At 44.5% G+C, this 18,244-nt stretch overlaps 1 protein-coding gene and 1 long non-coding RNA gene across 3 annotated transcripts; one reads left to right on the top strand and one right to left on the bottom strand.

The window, feature by feature from the left end:
* Window positions 1–1,749: 1,749 nt before the first annotated feature.
* On the top strand, window positions 1,750–6,844 carry LOC145651294 (uncharacterized). Its single transcript, XR_014117162.1, has 3 exons — window positions 1,750–1,859; window positions 2,035–2,347; window positions 6,344–6,844. It is a non-coding gene; the product is annotated as an uncharacterized LOC145651294 (long non-coding RNA).
* ubald1a (UBA-like domain containing 1a) lies at window positions 6,755–17,913 on the bottom strand. Of its 2 annotated transcripts, XM_035533730.2 has the most exons (3): window positions 17,661–17,908; window positions 17,016–17,075; window positions 6,755–8,624 (listed from the first exon to the last, which is right to left on the bottom strand). In XM_035533730.2, exons 1-3 carry the CDS (start codon window positions 17,766–17,768, stop codon window positions 8,319–8,321), a joined length of 474 nt encoding a protein of 157 aa, XP_035389623.2. In that variant the 5' UTR covers window positions 17,769–17,908; the 3' UTR covers window positions 6,755–8,318. The 2 variants fall into 2 exon arrangements, with proteins under 2 accessions (XP_035389623.2, XP_081553499.1); XM_081697373.1 differs by lacking the exon at window positions 17,016–17,075 and having other exon boundaries at window positions 17,661–17,913.
* Between the last annotated feature and the right edge of the window lie 331 nt (window positions 17,914–18,244).

The raw sequence follows: 18,244 nt of genomic DNA, 5'->3' as shown, positions 1-18,244 counted from the left end.
TTTAATTACAACAAACTTTGCTTAATATACAGAGAAATATTAATATTTTAACATATGAACTTATTCACATGATTTTTACATCATTAGTGGCTACTAATACTATATACTTTATACTAATAGTATTAGTATACTTTATACTTTACTAAATGGAATACTATAAACATGCCTTCATATGAGTTTGATCATGCATGTCTAATCCTAAGATAATTTACATAGACTGTAAAGTCAACAAACAGAACAAACCCTTTATTATACAATTTATTTGCTTATTTTCTTAGACTTGCATACTTTGCCATGTTATTAAAACCCATGCCACACAAAAGCACCCCCTTCTCTTTTTAAAGTAAATTTTAGTGACCTCTAAGTCAGAAGCATAGGTGTGGTTATGAACCATTCTGAACTAACAATCAGCAAGTCACGGTGTAGGTTTAGTATGTGTCTGTTATATAACATCCAATTAGCAGGTGTCGGGGCACAATGTAATGCCTGGACTTTTTGTTTCCTTAGGCTTTTGTTTTAGTCTAACAATATATGTTTCTGCGCTTAAGATTGGCAAAGGATATTTGACATAGAGCATAGACTGATGAAGACTGACCTATAAATGTCATATTTCATTTTTGACAATTGACATCCAGTAATGTTGTATATTCAGTAGACTGAATACCCAGTGTTATCCCAGAGCCGAGCGTGGACAAAAGAAGCTCAAGGTGAGTTCATCCCTCCTATCTGAGGCCCTAGCAGCACGCATGCCTCATATCCGAGAGATGGTGCTGATTTCACTGTGACAGGACGGACATGTGTGGCAGACGTCTTTAAAGTTGTCCACGCAGAAAGGCAACAGGCAGCATCCACCTACACAACTGAGAAGGTAGATGCAGTTAAACTAGGCACAAACACGGGTGCAAGGGAAGAGCAACCTGAACGCTTCCTCTGTGTGAAAGCAAACGGGTTCATAGCCGAGTCGATAATTATGCAAATAGAGGAAGCTAGAGAGGGCAACTCACCCCAGCAACATAGACAGAAAGCACAGGAAGAAGGTGGTTGAGCCGATTTTACTGCGGACCACGGTGGTGACCTGCTGTAGGCAAGCAGGACAATGCACTGTAGCGGGGGATAAGGAGAGGTCCTTCACCTCCACTACGACCTCGGAGCTCCCTGGGGAGCGAAAGCATGGCGGAGATCGTGCCTCACTTCTCATTTCATAATTATTTTACAATTTAAATGGCCGCCAAATACATTGGAGGGCTGTGTGTGTGCTATGTTGACAAATTTCAAGTTAGGACAGCCCATACAGTGGCGCTGATGCATGAATTACTCGGCGCTCTACTAGAGACCAGGCCTTACCTGTCATCACATTGTGTTGGACAGCTGGGAGGACACGCACTCTCTTTTGAAGATAAGATGTGGTGTAATTGTATTCTAGGAAAGACATCAGTCAGTTGTTGATGTGTCAATATAAATTAGTATTTTAAGGAAATAAAGCAATTATTTGTACTTGCTTTCTTTCCAGATAGAAGAAAAGGCTCTGAAAACATTCTTTACATCTGCCATAATAATATATAAAATCTTAAGGGTTTTGTTAAAATATTTGTTTTGGCATTTCCTGCTGCAAACATAATCTAGTCTCTTTGGACAATGGCAATCTCTACTGAGCAGTGATGGCGTAACCGTACCAGATGATTCCTTTTTCATTAAACCCTTTTTATTGACCAGCTCACTTGCTCTCTCTGACAGCAGCTGCAGTTCTATCTTTATTTTTTCCAGCTCTGATAGTCCCTGTTCTTCTTCCTCACTGACAGTTCCTGTGAGGAGACCAGAAGAGACGTGTTATGCAGAAACAAACCTTGGGATCAGAGCAGGTAATGTCTGGACAGCTGCGCTTATGTTATTTTAAAATATGTCTGTTAAAAGGAAGCAGAATTCTGATTTGGGCTGCAAACACTGAAATTCAAGTGTACCAAAAAGAAATAAAAAGTAAATCAAATCTAAAAATAAAACATTGTTAGTATTTTTTATTCTTCGTTTCACCTACAGGACACAAATTGGTTGACTTGGGTCCATGCAACTGACACCACATGCCTCCCAGAGAGACCGGACCCAGGCTTCATCTCAGAGGGACGGGTTACCTGCTAAGCTCTTGTTCTTCAGGAAAGCCTGCATCTGCTGGAGCAAAGACAGCCGTCTCTGGAGTTCCTGCTGTCTCATTGTGATGTGCAGCATCTCCGTGGAGTGCTTCTCCAACTTGTCCTCCGCTACTACCACGAAGCTCATCGTACTTCCTGCCTACCCACCACGTCAAATTCCAAAAAGATGTGTTTTAACACCAAGCCGTGCTGAAGTGTGAGACGTGAGTTAAATGATTTACCATACACAACGTTAGCATATTTTGTGCTTTTATGATGGCTTTCGACAGAAGCTTCAAAACGGGTAGCAGTAATGCATCAAGCATGCAAATGAATGAAGATTTATTTGACTCTCTCGATGCCACTCCTGCTTTACTTTTTGTTTATTAGACTGGACAGTCTGCTTGCAATACCGGGTATAATCCAGCAGTGGTTGTTGTATAAGTCTCTGTGCAAAATGAATGGGACACACAATGAAGCCCGTAGTGAGACATAAACAAATATACATAGTGAATATAATGAAGAATGAAGGAAACATAACTACAAGACCATGTTCTTATCAAGATCTAGTTCGTCAATCCAGCATCAAACCATGAAATTCTTTCCATGTTGCAATATTATACACAGCATTAGGTTTTTTCTAATGTGCCCTTCACTAGGAATCGTTCTGAGTTTCAGCATAGTCTGGCTCAAGATACCGTAATTCCCATAATCTGTTTTTTTTCTTCATGATGTAAGTAGCTTTATTGTGTTAGCTCCGTTACCTTGCTTAATATGACGTTATTTAGTAAATCCAGAACATGTAGTATTACTGTGCTTTCCAGTGAAGCAACACCCTGTTCAAAGTGACATATTCAAACATGGCTGGTCTGTAGAGTGGCTTTCAAGAAATGAAGTGCACGGTGTGTCAGTCTGTGTTATTATTATTTATGTGGGTTTTTTGCATGTTTGTCATGGTGTGTGATGTTGGCAGTAGGAGGTGGAAAGACATTCCAGTACTGGTTTGAATGCATTTCCATAGTCAAATTCCTCAAGGGCACTGGTGAAAGGGCAGTTTTTTGAAAGCCAGGAGCTTATGAGATAGGAGGGGACTGTTATTCTGAATTTGCAATAAAGGACTTATTTTAGACTCCTGTTGTATCAAAGTCATCAGCTACATCAGCAAGGCTGAGTTTAGTAAGCATGTACAGCCTAGATTTAGGCTTATTATTTTTTTCTAATTTACCTGATCAGGCTGTTGAGATGTCCTGTTATGTGATGGCATTTATTAATGTTTTACGATGTGACTGAAATATCTAGATGATACACGAAATATGTGCAAATCAGAAATGAAAGTTGTAAGAAAACGTTCAGAGAGGCGTTGTAGAAACAACGCGCCGATACGCAAGCACTCGTGCGGCCTCTGAAAAGGCCAAGCGCGCTGTCCAAGCCTTTCTGCTGACTGTTGGGTCGCGCTCGCTCACTCCCTTGTGTATGTGATCGCCGCGAGGGCCAGTGGAGGGCAGCACGTGGCTAGCCGGGACGAGCTGGTGCACTTCCTACTCACAAACATTAACCAGCATAGCAAAGCCCTCGCGACGCTGCGTGCGCATCACGGCATGCGCTTTGGGGCGGTTTCTGGCAGTGCTGGGCTCGCGTTATCGGCTGTAGAGGTCTCTGTAAGCGAAGAGAAACGTGGTCGACCGGATTTGCGCCAGAGCACGACAGAGAGCGCGTTCTGTGTGCGCGAGCGATTGAGAGCAGAGAGAGGCACTTCTCGCCGCAGTGGAAGCAGCAGGCCGTGTGCAATGAGCAATGGGAAGGGAAGCATGACGCGTGCAAGACACAAGGCCCTCTTCCTCCTTCAAGCATTTAAGTCTCCGTCTCTCTCTCTGTGCGTCTATACAGGACACTACCACTGCCAGTTACTGTATAAATAACATACCTGAATACTTCTATCAAAGCATACTCAGAGCAAGCCTAAACAAAACAGTTCAAAATTAATGAAAAGACCAGTTACTTTAAAAATAAGTAGACTCCCTGTCTTTTGTGGTGTAACAGGATATCTGTCTTATGGCCCATCGCTTTCGTTGTGTTTTTACCACTTCTTGCTTCTTTCACTTTCCTTGTCTCTTAGCTTGCACAAACAGACCGATTCTCCCAAGCAAACACGCGTGCCACGCGGTGATGCCATCGCAGAGGGGGGTGCGGGTGCAGACGGGGGACCGTGGGGAGCGAGGTGTGGATGTGCAGGCCAAACACGAACAGCGCTGCACTGTTCCCCGGGCGTCTCTGGCTACGACCGCGCCGCGCGCGATGTCCCCCGAGCTCCAGCGCGTGTTCATCTGGAGCTACGCAGGCGTGGGAAGTCGTCTGAAACAGGAACGAGTGTTTCGTCTACAGCTTTGTTTCTGCGGCGTTTGGGCCAAGCCTGCGATATAGCGGAGTGTAAGCAGGATGTTTTGACTCGGTTCGCTGCTGTGTCGCTCTCTTTGGCCATCCTAGCAGAGGTGCGACATGCGTATGCTTTTAAAGATGGTTTTTTTTTGTAAATGGTCCTACTACGTTTCTTTCTCTTTCTACCCATAATAGAATAGTGGCTATAGTGAAGTGTGCGCTGATATTTTTTATATTTTCATTTTGTTTATTGCAATAAAGATACAATAGGACAAATCGACCAGCTCCTTTGTGCACGGGCGCTGAGTGCATTATCACTGCAGATAAAGTAGCATGTGCCCGCATGTGCGCGCGCGGCAGCTGTGCTGATTTGTCTATGACGTAGTGGGTTTGTGAGTCAGGGCAGGTTTTCTGGAGCCACTGGAGGGAGGGGGCGTGTGTGTGTGTGTGTGTGTGTGTGTGTGTGTGTGTGTGTGTGTGTGTGGGAACCAATCACAGCTCAATGCTGTCAGCTGCATAGGGACACAAGACCTACAGGGGATGACTTCTTTCTTTCTCTCTTTTTCACTTTCAGACTGTCATTCTCTCTTTGTGTCCCGTCATTACTGCAGTCTGACCTGGTTCAGTGCATACAAGCACTCAGTCTAATCAGTACCTCTGCTCCTTTGTGTGCATTTGCTTTGTACATCAAGCATGCGTTGCCACTTGGATGTAACTCACTTCTATATAGATATCCTGCCATTTTGCTGTGCAGATTGTTCAACAAAGATTTTACTTCCGGCAGAAACATACCTGGATATTGTGTATTTCTGCATGCTGAATCCAAATCCATTTGAAGAATTTCTCTATCAATCACCTATAGTTCGTTTGTTCCAGTATACTCATAACAGTATAATATGGAAAAATGGAATGTATACCATACAATGTAGATTTTAGAAGTAGGTTTGTATGTTAAGTTTAATAACAGCCTTATTTTGGAATAATTAATATATTTTTAATGTAAAAGAGCAAGGGAGAGGCTGAGAGAAGGGACCGGGGGTGGGCGTGGTGTTATGGGTCATGAGTGTTAAATCTGCTTCTTTATAATTCCTGCTTCCCTTCACTGCCTCCTGTATGATGAAGCAAAGTGATCACTGCATGTTCAAAATCCTTCTCTTTGTCATCGTTTCCTGCTGACTCATGCTCAATCATTCTGACCAACCCACTTGCAGACATAAACAAACGCACCCGCTAGCAGAGTCTGGATGACGACTCAGTCTTTGTTTGTCAATAGCTGATATCAAACTCTGTGCTCTTTCTGATTCATCCCAGCCTTGCTTCACATGCCACGCCCCTGACTCAGTCTCATTAAGACATGCAGCAATGTTCATCTTCGCGCACGCACACACACACTCACTCACTCACACTCTGCACGCTGACGCAGGTCCGGTCTCCTCAGGACAGCGTGGAGCAGTGCCTGTCGTGCTGGAGTCCATGCGGGAGGACAAGTGGCTTAACGTATCCCTTGTGACATAGCAGTGCCCACTCCAACACCACACTCTTCATGTCAAGGCAGGCAGGACTACTGCAAAATGATTACTGTGTGTGTGTGTGTGGAGGAGTGTGGTGAGCACCCAGGCCAGGGTTCGTCTTGGCACTCTGCACAACTGAGTGCAGCCTGGTCATGCAGCCTGGCAGAGGGGTGCTTGCCAACTTGGCATCGTTCCGGTTTCCAAGTCACGCCCTGAAAAACACAAATACACAGTGTGCGCAGAACACACAGGACGGAGAGAGGTGATGGGGAGCAAGAGAGATGGGCAGCAGCTTGACAAATAAGTCTCTCGCTCTCTCATCCTCTCACCCAGCTTGCGCATACCTGGCGTAGGAGGGCCGTGAGTGAGGACACGCAGAAGGAGAACTCCCTGACCTCACCCCGCCCTACGCAGGACGTCTGCTGTGAAGCGGCTGTGTGTTGCTCTCTGTAGAAACATCTGCACTTTATGTACACACATATTTAACTTTCATTCAGGGGCAGCCAGGGCTGTGGCTAGCTTGTAAAAGTCCTCCTTGTCGGCTCTAAGTGCAACTTTCAGCCGGCTTGGTGTGCACAAACCAAATGGGACTTTTCAAGGGCTTATCAACTGCTGTTATATGCAGTAGCCAGTTTTATAAAGCGTTCAGTGTGTGTCACTAATACTGAGCTGCTTTTAGTCACAAGCAACCAGACTGCAAGAACAAATCAGAAAACGGTGCGTAAAATCAGAAAACTACAGCCATAGGACATACAATATTTATTTAGGAACACAACAATGATAATTAACTTATCAGGTAGTCCACAAATATTGTGGGAATGGTATCAATACAGTCATACAGGGGAAAACATACATGAAAATCCGTTAAGGAACAAGTGATCCCAAAAGACAATTTTGATTAGAAAACTGGTGAAAAATGGAAAATAAAGCCAAACACTGTCAAATTTACTGATGGGTTATTGAAAATTAGTTCATGAAAATTATTCATGTGTTCTTCCTTAGAGAAATGGTCACATGAACATTCAAAATATTTATTCTTTATTTTTTTCCTTTTTTAAAAGAACAGACAATAGAAAATTGGATGAGACCTACCCTGAATTTGAATTTGTCATTCACTCACTCTCTCTCGCTCGCTTTCTCTCTCTCTCTCTCTCTCTCTCACCCTCCTCTCTGTTACACCCAGAGGAGGAAATGTGAGCGATCTCTCAAAACAAAACAAAAAAATCATTTTGCAAAACAAGATCATGTAGAATTCTCCCCCAAAAAGCAAGAAACTACAAAATTTTATATATATTTATATATGAATACATCATGCAAAGAGGCAGGTCTGCTTACAAACATCATTTAGTAGTCTGGTTGTGTGTAGTTTTTCGCAGTTTCCTCCTTCGCACCCATGAAAAAAACAGTCTGATTAAAACGTCTCTACACCAGCTACCCAAAAAACTTGCAATAAAATATTCAACCATGATTTCAAAATATCTGTTGGTCATTGAAGGGAGTCCAGACATATCTAGTGAGTCTAACAATCTTTGTATGTTACTGCATGAGGAAGAGTAGCAGGGCTGAGGCCCCATGAAAAACCCGGCTTTTAAAAAAATGGTCGGTGTTCAACTAGTGAGATTCCCTGATTGGCTGAAGAAAGTCAGGTGACCAGTGAGGTAAGCAGAGTCCAGAGTCAAAGTATCCAATGTAGAAAGGAAAACCTCATAACCTTCATACTTGCTGTTACTTATGTGTGTGTGGACACCACACACGGTACACATGGATGCTTGTGATGAACACTATTCAGTAAAAAACTGCAATAACAGAGCTCCAATCCTCATGCAATGTCAACTCGTAATGATCTGAGTACAGAGAGGACACCAGATGAAAAGCTTGAAAGGAATGAGACAAAAGCTGCTGTCTTAGCGTACATATGTCCATGTTTCAGGAAATACCAGAAATAATCCTTGGGCATCACAATCATAGTCCCATTCATAGTTATCTATTTTAATGAAGAAAGATTCAGTTGCTTCCTTTCTCAGTAATACAATGTGCGTTTCTCTAGTTTTCTTATTAGCTTTGAGTTGACTTCGCCCTACCTCACCCTGTCTTCACTTGTCCATGTTGCTTGGTTTATTCTTGGTTGTGTTGCCCTCTCATTTCCACCTCCTCTTAAGGTAAAAGAACAAAGCCGACGCCCCCTGCACCCACCCCGGTATCCTAACCTCCCACACGGCCCTTCCGCCTTGTCTCTCCCCTCTCCTACCCCCGATCCACCCCAGTGTGGGGGCGGGGAGGGGAGCGGGGGCCCACGTAGTCCGCCTCCTCATCTCTCGGCTTCCATGGCCACGCTGGCCTTCTGTTCGGCGGCTGCCTGCTGGTTAACGGCGGACGGCCAGCCCGGGGCAGGGTGGGCCGGCGTGGCCGCAGGCCCTTGAGTCCATAGTCCCTGCTGGCCGGCCACGGACGGAGTCATGCCCCAGCTGACCGGAGGTGGGGGAGGTGAGGTTGCCATGGAGGCCATGCTGGGGCTGCTACTGCTGAAGCCCTCCGAGGCCTTGAGGCGGGAGAACATGGTGAGCGCATCGGGGAAGTTGGGGGGCGTGGCAGGCGTGTTAGCCGGGGTACACATCTGTGGGGAGGAGACGTGCAGTCAGACACACAAGAGTCTATTAGGACACAGACCCACACCCGCACACACCCACACCCACACACATCCCAAAAACACTAAACGGCAGCTTAGGTCAAGAGTAGAACACACACCAGAGGGAAAAACACTATATTTGTATTGCTCCAATATTAAGATTGTGATATGCTCTGCAATATATATGAAGACAGCCAACCCAGGGTAGGATGGGACGGCGTGAGCGTGGGCCCCTGAACCCACTTTCCTCGGGCATCGCGGCGCTCCTTCGGGGTGATTAAAGGCCTGTAGTATTCTAATTTAATCTTGTCGAACGATGTGAATGCCACGAGTCATAAAAACACCCAAAGAACTCATCCAGGAGTGATCAGGTTGCTCGCAGCACAGAAGCATGTTTTAATGTACATACTGCAACCTTCTTAGCCATCAGCACCGCGGAGGCCAACACCGCGATATCCACTGATAAATGATACATTGTGCCCCGCTAGTGATAGGTAATGAGTGCGAGAGCACGTGATGTGTAATCGTAATATGCATATAATATCTTGCCTATGCAAAAACACCAGCGGTTTAATAAACCGGACCCAGCCATCCTAAACACTGAAACATTTTGTAGGATTCTTGTGCAACAGCTCAACAGAGCAAAAGTTGGCCAGCTATGCAGAAATCTTGTAACATATGTTGCGAAGTTGTGCTTTCAGTCAACAATAACTCTTGTGTAAATAAGCCTACAGTAAACCCTGGTGTCTGTCAGTGTTTAACTCCACAAGCCGGCCAACTAAAATGCATTTGTAAATAAGTAAGGCCTACAAGTCAGGCTGTAAAGTCCAGCTGTTACAAGCCTACAAAGTTCAACTGCTCAGCATCTGGGACACAGTCTTTAGCTAACCTACAATAATCCAGCCAAGTAAAACTACCTTTAATTAAAAACTCTTGGGTTCGGGTTTGCTGAGTGTGATGCTTCTAAATGTCCTATGTGGACGTACATCTGCAAGAAAAAAACAAAACAAAACAAACCTTTGTGAATCCCTTTCAGACACCTGGATTGAATGACCTGTTTGAGACAACTGGCTTGAAAAACCTTTCTGATTTTCCTGAATCTTTGCATAAATGGCAAACAAAAATTGACTTATCTCTTTAATCAAAATAAATAAAGACTTACCTAATAGTTGTTATTAAATAAGTCTGAGTCTATAACCATCATTATTAAACTATGATAAAAAGCATGCTTCAGGCTATTCATGCAGAAATCCAGGTAAATCCAAAGGGTTCATGAACCTTTTCTGACAACTGTATGTTGACATCATCAGCTCCTACCTTACATTAACCCACATGGCCACTGGCAAACGACCGATGAATAGGGACATTTAAGTGGGCTTGGGGGTCTTTCAGGAATCTTTGCACTGGAACAAATGAATGAGTAAATGCAGGAGCTGCAACTGAAGTCAGTGAGGTGCTCCACGCGAATAAAAAAGAGCAAAAAAAAAAAAAAAAAAAAAAAAAAAAAGCTGAGAAGTTTAAGAGCAGTCCAATCAACACAATGTAACCGGGCGGAGCTGTCCCTGAAAGTCCCCCGCACATTCCCTCGGCCCGACGTCGTGCTTCGCTGCACCACTTCCTGTTTCTGATCTGTGCCCTGGCACAGCATCACCTGCCTTCCTCTCTTGCAGGTTTCTCCTCTGCGACCTCGCACGACCTCTCCATTATCCTGTCTGTGCTGGCTCTCCACAAATCACTGGTATCCAGAAGCTACACAGCAGACCTTGACGGAGCACAGCCCCCACAAGCCCACAGGTATGCACGTCGTCGCCATCATCATCATCATCATCATCATCATCGATGGCAGCGGTGAAAACAAACGCCTTCTCGCAGGTCACTGGCCGTCTGCCAGGCTGTTTAGCAGTGCCTGCATGCGAGTACACAGTTGCTCCACTGTCCAGCAGCATGGTCCCAGAATTATTGTTCCAGACATAAAGAGGACAAATGAAAATGGAGTGTGTGTGTGTGTGTGTGTGTGTGTGTGTGTGTGTGTGTGTGTGTGTGTGTGTGTGTGTGATGCAGCACTTTTGGACTCTGCCCCTCCCTCCACCCTGTGAAGTGAGCCTTTTCCGCTGAGGGCATTTTGAGGTGCACTGGTGTTTGGACTCTTCCGCTGGGCCTGCGCAGGTGTGCAAAACACCTCCATATCACCTTACCACAGCGGAAGCACCCTGCGGCCCATGCCCTCGGTCCCCCCAGCGGAGTTGACTCCCCTTGGCCCGAGGCGCGCATCGACCCGCCTGAAACAGAATCGCCCTGAAACCACCGCAGTCGACCGCGTTCTTGACGGTCAAAGGTTTCAAATGTGCCACTCCCTTGCCCGTTCTGAGCTCGTGCGATTCAGGCAGGGGAAGCATGGCGAACACCTGAAATAGTGAAAGTGCCAGCAAGGCTTCAAATGCCCCCTAGGTACAAAAGGTTCTGCAGGAATATAAGGAGTGCTCAAATGGGAAACACACTGTGCTAGCTCAGCTACCGCAGCAGGGAAAGCAGGACGAGAGGTAAAGGTCGCGGGCTCCACACCGGCGGCCAACCAAACGCATGAGCATCTGGGGACGCTGCATTATTCAGGCGGGCTGCTCTTCTGCAGTGCCCGTGCACATAACAAACACGCAGTGAGCCACAGCTGTGTTGCTATGGAAATATTTGGTTGTGAGGATAGATGGCTTGATGGGAAACAAGGTAGGATTAAGACGAGGGCGGCTGTGCTGTGCCTCGCTCTCCTCTACTAGGTCATATTTGGAAGCAGCGGTTCCACTCTCAGCAAGTATTCTAAACATCTCTCTCTCACTCTCTTGCTCTCATTGTCCTGAAGGTCTCCTGAGTGGTTTTAGAATTGCAATATATGACAAATTAGATGCATTTCCTGTGCAACCAAAGCTTTCTGCCGGGCCTGTGTGGGCAAGGAATATGTAAACAAATGCCACCCCGCTGCACCAGTGGAGCTGTGATTTGGACCAGCGCTGCTTCCACATCACCTCTGAGCTGACTCTCAACGCAGGAGCGGTTCGCGTGGGATCCAAGCACACGTCTCCTGTCCCTCTAAAGATGCCTCAAGTCTCCAATTGTGTGGAGAGGAGAATGCTGGGGTGTCAGGGCCCAAACAGCCCAAGCATCCCCACTCCCCTCTCTGACTCCACCAATGACAGCGCGGCTCTGAAAGCAAGCTCAAGTGGGATTTACAGCTTTTACACGAGCCTTCGGGAAAAAAAAAAAGAAAGAAAGAAAGAAAACGTCCCTCCTCATGCTCCTTACCACGGCTAACTGCAATTTCCAACAAAGAACAGAGGCGGGCTTTCCGATTCCTCATGGTTTCAAGGAAAACCCAACACATCCAGGCTCGATCTGAACCAGTAAAATAAGGATCAGATGAATCACTGTTTATATTCATTCTCTCTCTCTCTCTCTCTCACACACACACACACACACACACACACACACACACACGCGCGCGCACCCTAAGGGTTAGGATGATGATAGAGAGTGAATACCACGGGGGCCTTGTAGTTAATATAATAACAATGTTTGTAATGGAATAATTTATGGTGTGCTGCAGTGTTCTATCGTAAGACAGGACTCTTAAGTCTGCCGGTACGCTCCAAGGCTGCCTGCCAAGCCCTGGCGTCGTCCATGCAAACTGCCTGCCTGTCAGTTTGAGCAGGAGAGAGGGAGAGGCTGACTAGAGCACGTTGCAGAGAGAACAGAAAACGCTCCAAACGCGCAGCCTGGACGACAGATTTCTTGGATTAGGTAAACCTTTTTGAGATGCAAAATAAAAAAAACAAAAAAAGAAGCAGTGAATGGACGACAGATTTCCTGGATCTGGTAATCATTTTTGAGATGCAAAACGGAAACCAAATCTTTGGTTTAGAGCTTGAAGAACAAACGGAAGAAAAAAACCAAACTGATCACATAGCAAGAACACACTGCATCTCCTGACTGTGCATGACTGGTTGGTGTGTTGGTGTGTGTGTGTGTGTGTGTGTGTGTGTGTGCTTGCACAAATGTGGGTAATGATCTCTTGGAGCAAGGCTTTATTATTAACCTGGCTATTGACACATCACCGAGGGATTTGCAAGCAACAACAATGGCCCATTATTGTCTCCACATGTCCGTGTGCTTTTCTAAATGGACAGTTGAAAAAATAATTAGTCAGTGCTCATATCTGGAGCGGGAACGTCATGTCATTAGTGAAAGCTAATGGTGGCATCAGTGAGCCTTCACAAGCAGGGATTGGGAGACAGGAAAAGACAGCTGTAAAATCCGAGGAGTGAGACCAAAGCCATCAGGAGTGAGACCAAAGCCATCACATGGGAGAATCCTGCATAAAGACACTAAACAGCCCGACTGCAACTGTCACTTGACAGTTTAAAATGCCCTAAAAAGAAATCTTTTGTCTAGGTCACACAAATTATGCAGATGAGGGGTGTGTGTGTGTGTGTGCTGCACACCACTACTTGTTCACACATCTGCTCTTCACACTCTCCATTCCTTTGCCAGCCACACCATTCACCATGCTCCTAGTGTTCCAGGAAGCTGTACTACTAGAATCACACACTCATACTCACAGGCCAAACCACTTCAGATGGAGCTCTTCGGCTCTGCCTGGCATGCTTGCAGAAATAAGGCCGTACTCCATACCCATCCATGAGCAGATAGCAGCAAAAGGCGCCGCCTGGCCTCTAATAAAGTAAGAAATACTGGAACTGAAACTTGTACGTGCTTTAAATGCTCAGGCATCCAAGGAAAATAAAACCACTTAGCTGCAAAAACGAGTCCCCGGTATGTATACAAATTACATGGCTAAAACTCTGTGGATATTTGACCATACCTATATGAGCTTGTTGGTTCCAAAACCATGGGAATTACTAATACAGAGTTGGTCCCCACTTGGTGGCTGCAGCAGCCTCCACTCTTCTGGAAAGGTTTTCCATAAGATTTTGGGCTCTGTCTGTGGGAATTTGTGCCCATTCAGTCAAAAAAAGCATTTGCAAGATCACGCACTGATGTTGGAAGGCCTGGCTCGCAATCAATGTTCCAATTCATTCCAAAGGTGTTCAGTGAGGTTGAGGTCAGTGCTCCGTGCAGACCACTGGAGTTCTTCTGCACCAAATGCATCAAACCATGTCTTTATGGACTTCGCTTTGTGCAATGGAACAGGAATGGGTCTTCCTCAAACTCTTGCCACAAAGTTGGAAGCATATAATTGTCTAAAATGTCTTAGTGTTCTGTAGAATTAACATTACCCTCTACTGGAACTAAGGGGCCTAGTTCAAACCTAGAAAAAAAACCAGCTCCAGACCGTTATCCCTCCTCCACAAAACTTTATGACTGGAAGTATGTATTCTGGTGAGTAGCGTTGTCCTGGTATCCACCAAACCCATGATTCTTCCATCAAACTTTCACACAGTAAAGCATGATTAATCATTCCAGAACACCTTTTCAGAGTCCAGTGGCAACCAACTTTACACAACTCCAGCTTACGCTTGGCATTGCGCGCGGTGTTCTTGGGAATTTGTGTAACTGCTTGGCCACTGACACCCATTTCATGACACTCTTAACACATTGTTCTATCAACACACTGCGCTGATGTTGCTTCCATAGGCAGTTTGGCACTCTGCAGTGAGTGATGTAGCGGAGGACAGGCGAAGTGTACGCGGTATGTGCTTCAGCACTCGCCGGCCCTCTGTGAGGCTGTGCGGTCTACCACTTCCTGACTGGGCTGCTGCTGTTCCTAGATGCTTCCATTTCACAATAAATCACACTTCAAGTTTACCAGAGCAGATCTAGCAGGGCAGAGTTTTTTTTTCCACAAATCGACTACTGGCAAAAGGTGGCATTCAATGTACATGTTTACAGTCGCTGAGATCTTCATTATGACCCATTCTGCTGCCAGGGTTTGTTTGTGAAGATTCCAGAGCTATGTACTTTTATTTTTATTTAATTTTATTAAACTGTTAGCAATAGGTGTGGCTGTAATGCTGAATTTAATAATTAAGGTCTTGTGTGTGTGTGTGTGTCTCCCTAGACATTTTCCCCTTTATAGCAGTATGACAAGAGAAACTACTTCTATCAGTACACACATACATGAGAACTCTACATCGCACACGCACGTTGTTGCACTTCCCTATCCCATACACGTATCTGTGCTCAAGAAGATAGTAGGCCAAGCTGTTTCTCTGACCTCTCCTCTACTTCATTTTCTAGGTTCCATTCTAGGCAGACTAAGACCAACAATGCCAAATCTTGACCTTGTGTGTCAACTGTTTCTGCAATCTCCAGCTCCTTCTTTAGCCACACCCAGAGACAGACCACATGTTTGAGCGTACCAGTTTCTTTTACTCACACTTCCAGGAACAGAGCCTTTTAGCTTTTTTTTTTTTTTTTTTTTTTTAAATTGTGTCTTTTTGTGTTTTCAGTCCTTTTAAAACCAGTATAATGAGGTACTTAATGCAGGTCCTATCCCTGTGCCATTTATTCATAAGTGAATGGTTAATGACAGTTGAAGACCACGGTTCATAAAAAATGCCACTTCCTTGTAGGTAAAAAAAAAAAAAAAAAAAAAAAAAAAAGTTTTTTTTTTTTTTTTTTTTAAATCAATCAATTTAAAATTTGTGTACACTGACTTGATGGACAAAATTAATTCTTTAAAATGTTCCTTACATTCAACACCTCCAACTGGTCACTATGTATTGCTACAGCTAGTTTATAAGGAGAGCCATTTTCATTAATGTAGATGACACCAAATATAACTTGTACTAAGAATGTCAGGCCATCTAAACATCACTTTTTTATTTATTTATTTATTTAGGGCCATACTTCCTGTTTGAAGCCATGTGAGTGAGTGTGTGTGTGGGAGGAAGGGTGTGCTGGTGTTAAGTTCTGAATCGCCACGGCCTGCACAGGACACAGTTCACCTTCATCTTTGTTGTTCTTAGCATGCGCTGTGCATGTTTGTCTATTTTTCTTGTTTCTTTAACCCATCCCTCCTTGACCATATACATTTTACACAGGTCAAAACCATGACACATAACAGAGGCAGATCTACAACACTGCCAATTCTGTTTTTGGTGCTTAAGACTAAAGAGATGTCAGGGACCACGTGCAATCCTCAGTTCTGTCAATCAGAATAAGTGTGTCAGTACTGTGGAAATTCTGGAGCAAAGTGGATTAGGACTGTATATCTTAGCAACGCTGATAAGATGGAGGGGGTTGGCTACCAATCAGTCCTGTGCTTTACATACTAAAAGCTGAACAGACCCAAATTGTGCAATGTTGAACAAGCTGTTCTGCATTCAGCTTTGAGAGCTCTGTAGATCGCCTCAGATACTGGGTTTTGTCAAAGGGGGGCAGAATAACCTGCTTCTTAGGTAAAGTCAACCAAAACCGATAACTGTAATAATTCAAAGAATTAATATTTATTAAGGAAGCCGTTTTCCGAAAGATTTTGGCAGTTAAACTTATGGCAGTGTGCTCTAAAGCTCCAGGCACGGTTTTAATCACGCACTGTTCGCGAAAAATTCAAAAGGTATTGATAAAACTGGTCTACGGTATCGTGCAAGGACCGTTATGATAAATGGTTGAAAAACACAAAAATAGTTATGACGGATATTAAAAACGAACAGTTCAATTGATTCGCATAATTAAAACGGCGCTATGCTCAATAAGCGACAAATTACTACCGATACCAGATGTAAGCCATTACAGCAGCCAGCTACAAAAGGCAGGTAGGCTTTCAACATTTCACTACCTCCGACTGTGAGATGTTCCAGGACACAGACGAACGACACAGAGGCAAAACAATGGCTGTGTGTGCTGCCTCCACGAACATGTGCCCTCGAAAGCCTTCAGACTCTGGTGTACAACGAGCAGGACGAACGTTAAAGGTCTGCAAACGGAGACCGCGCCACCATCCAAAATATAAACACGGCACAATTCTGCACTTAATGGACCCGGAATGTTAATTTGAAAGTGATAGTTACACGGCTACATTTAAAGAGATACTAACTTATTTGGCAAAGCCGTAGCGTTACTGTCGCCGTGTTAGTAGACATGGTTTCTCTCCGCTTGCGCTGCCCTGCTCGGTCCGCTACAGTAACAACACTACGAACGTGGCCGACTGTGTTTATTTCTGGAAGCCCCGTGTCTCCGCAACATGGCCGACATATACAATGTTATTGTTAGTTCGTTAGGATTCTTTCCCCTCCAGGAATACGGCGACGCATGAAAACCATACGTAATAAATGATGACAATTTTACATTTTACCAAAAGCGACAACGGCTAATCCAAATAAACTGCGAAAAAGACAGAGACAAACACAATTGAGTCGTCATACTCACCATTTGATGATGGTGACCGTAAGGAATATTAGTCTCTTGAAAAAAGGCACTGAGGGCTGTCTGTAATGAGGAAGTATAATCTAACGTTACACATATTTATATGGACGATTACAACCATAATTGCACGATATGAGCATTACCCAAGCCAAGTTTCATATGGAAACGTTTTTCATTTTCAGCACAGTGGAACTTAAATAATCATTTGCCCTAAACATAAGGCAAAGAACAAATAAAAACATTAGGGATTGTATAAAAAAAGCTGTTTGCTGGTATGCAACCAGCCAAACCACGCAAAGCAGAGGTCATCTTCATTGCATAATAGCACTGCAAGCTAGAACAGTGTATCACGGGGAATTATTATAGTATTTAATTCAGAGTAAACTCTAACAGGATATGAGCCGGTAGAAGCGATTCTCACCGTGGTTTACTATAAAGGTATTTACTCGTAGTCAAAACATAACACACATGCCAGAGACACAAAAGCAGAGTTCACAGGGCGACAGGAAGCTAAGAATGGACGCATGGTTTCCTTTCGTCAGTTATAATACATAGTGAGGTCAACTACGAGCACTGAACAGTGCAAACCTAGCGCCCCTGTAGTAGCCTACCCAGTGCACCAACTACACATCTACATAGATTTCTTACCTCAAACTGCCAGTGTGCCGCTTGCAAAAGCTGCTTCGCCTGGTCTGCCGCACATCCAGCTGTCAGGACGAACTGGTTTATCATCACTTGATGCTTAAGTTCATCCATATTTGCCGGAGTTTATTTCCGAGCCGCGGACGTTAGCGTTTTTGTCAGGGATTCAATTTTCAAGATTGTATTTCTCCCTTTCCCCTTTCAGTCGTCCACCATTACAGCCGGCTGAGCAAACACAAATATTTACTGTAGGAGCGCTGGTGTGAGGAGCGCTCTCTGATTGACAGCCCTCAGTAGCCAATAGCGGCCACGTAGAGGTAGTGGGAAGTGCATGCAGCACAATCTCATTTTTGTTGTGCTGGTGACGAAACTGGGTTACTTCATATTAATGTATCTGACCCAAATATATAGGTGAATCGATCAGTGCCAATTAATGCAAAAAAATATTAATCGCAACAACATTATATTTCTAGCAGGCAAACAAACTTATGTTTCCGTTCTTTTTATTTATTTATTTTTGAACTACATATCCCATCGGTCCGCTCTTTGTTTGTAAAGTACTGGAAGGCAGAATTTTATGAATGACGGCT

Source organism: Electrophorus electricus, chromosome 15 (genome assembly GCF_041902795.1).
Source record: "Electrophorus electricus isolate QZ-2024a chromosome 15, ASM4190279v1, whole genome shotgun sequence".
In the NCBI taxonomy this organism is placed as follows: domain Eukaryota; kingdom Metazoa; phylum Chordata; class Actinopteri; order Gymnotiformes; family Gymnotidae; genus Electrophorus; species Electrophorus electricus.
Note: the sequence above shows the minus strand (reverse complement) of the source record. Positions and strands in the feature narration are given on the sequence as shown.

Bases quoted from the DNA above. Each gene is read 5' to 3' on its own strand.
- ubald1a (XM_035533730.2), bottom strand. From the start codon at position 17,768: ATGGATGAACTTAAGCATCAAGTGATGATAAACCAGTTCGTCCTGACA. The intron at 17,076-17,660 runs GTAAGAAATCTA...TCCTCATTACAG, and splicing joins CGGCACACTGGCAGTTTGAG to ACAGCCCTCAGTGCCTTTTT. The intron at 8,625-17,015 runs GTGAGTATGACG...TCCTCCCCACAG, and splicing joins ACGGTCACCATCATCAAATG to ATGTGTACCCCGGCTAACAC.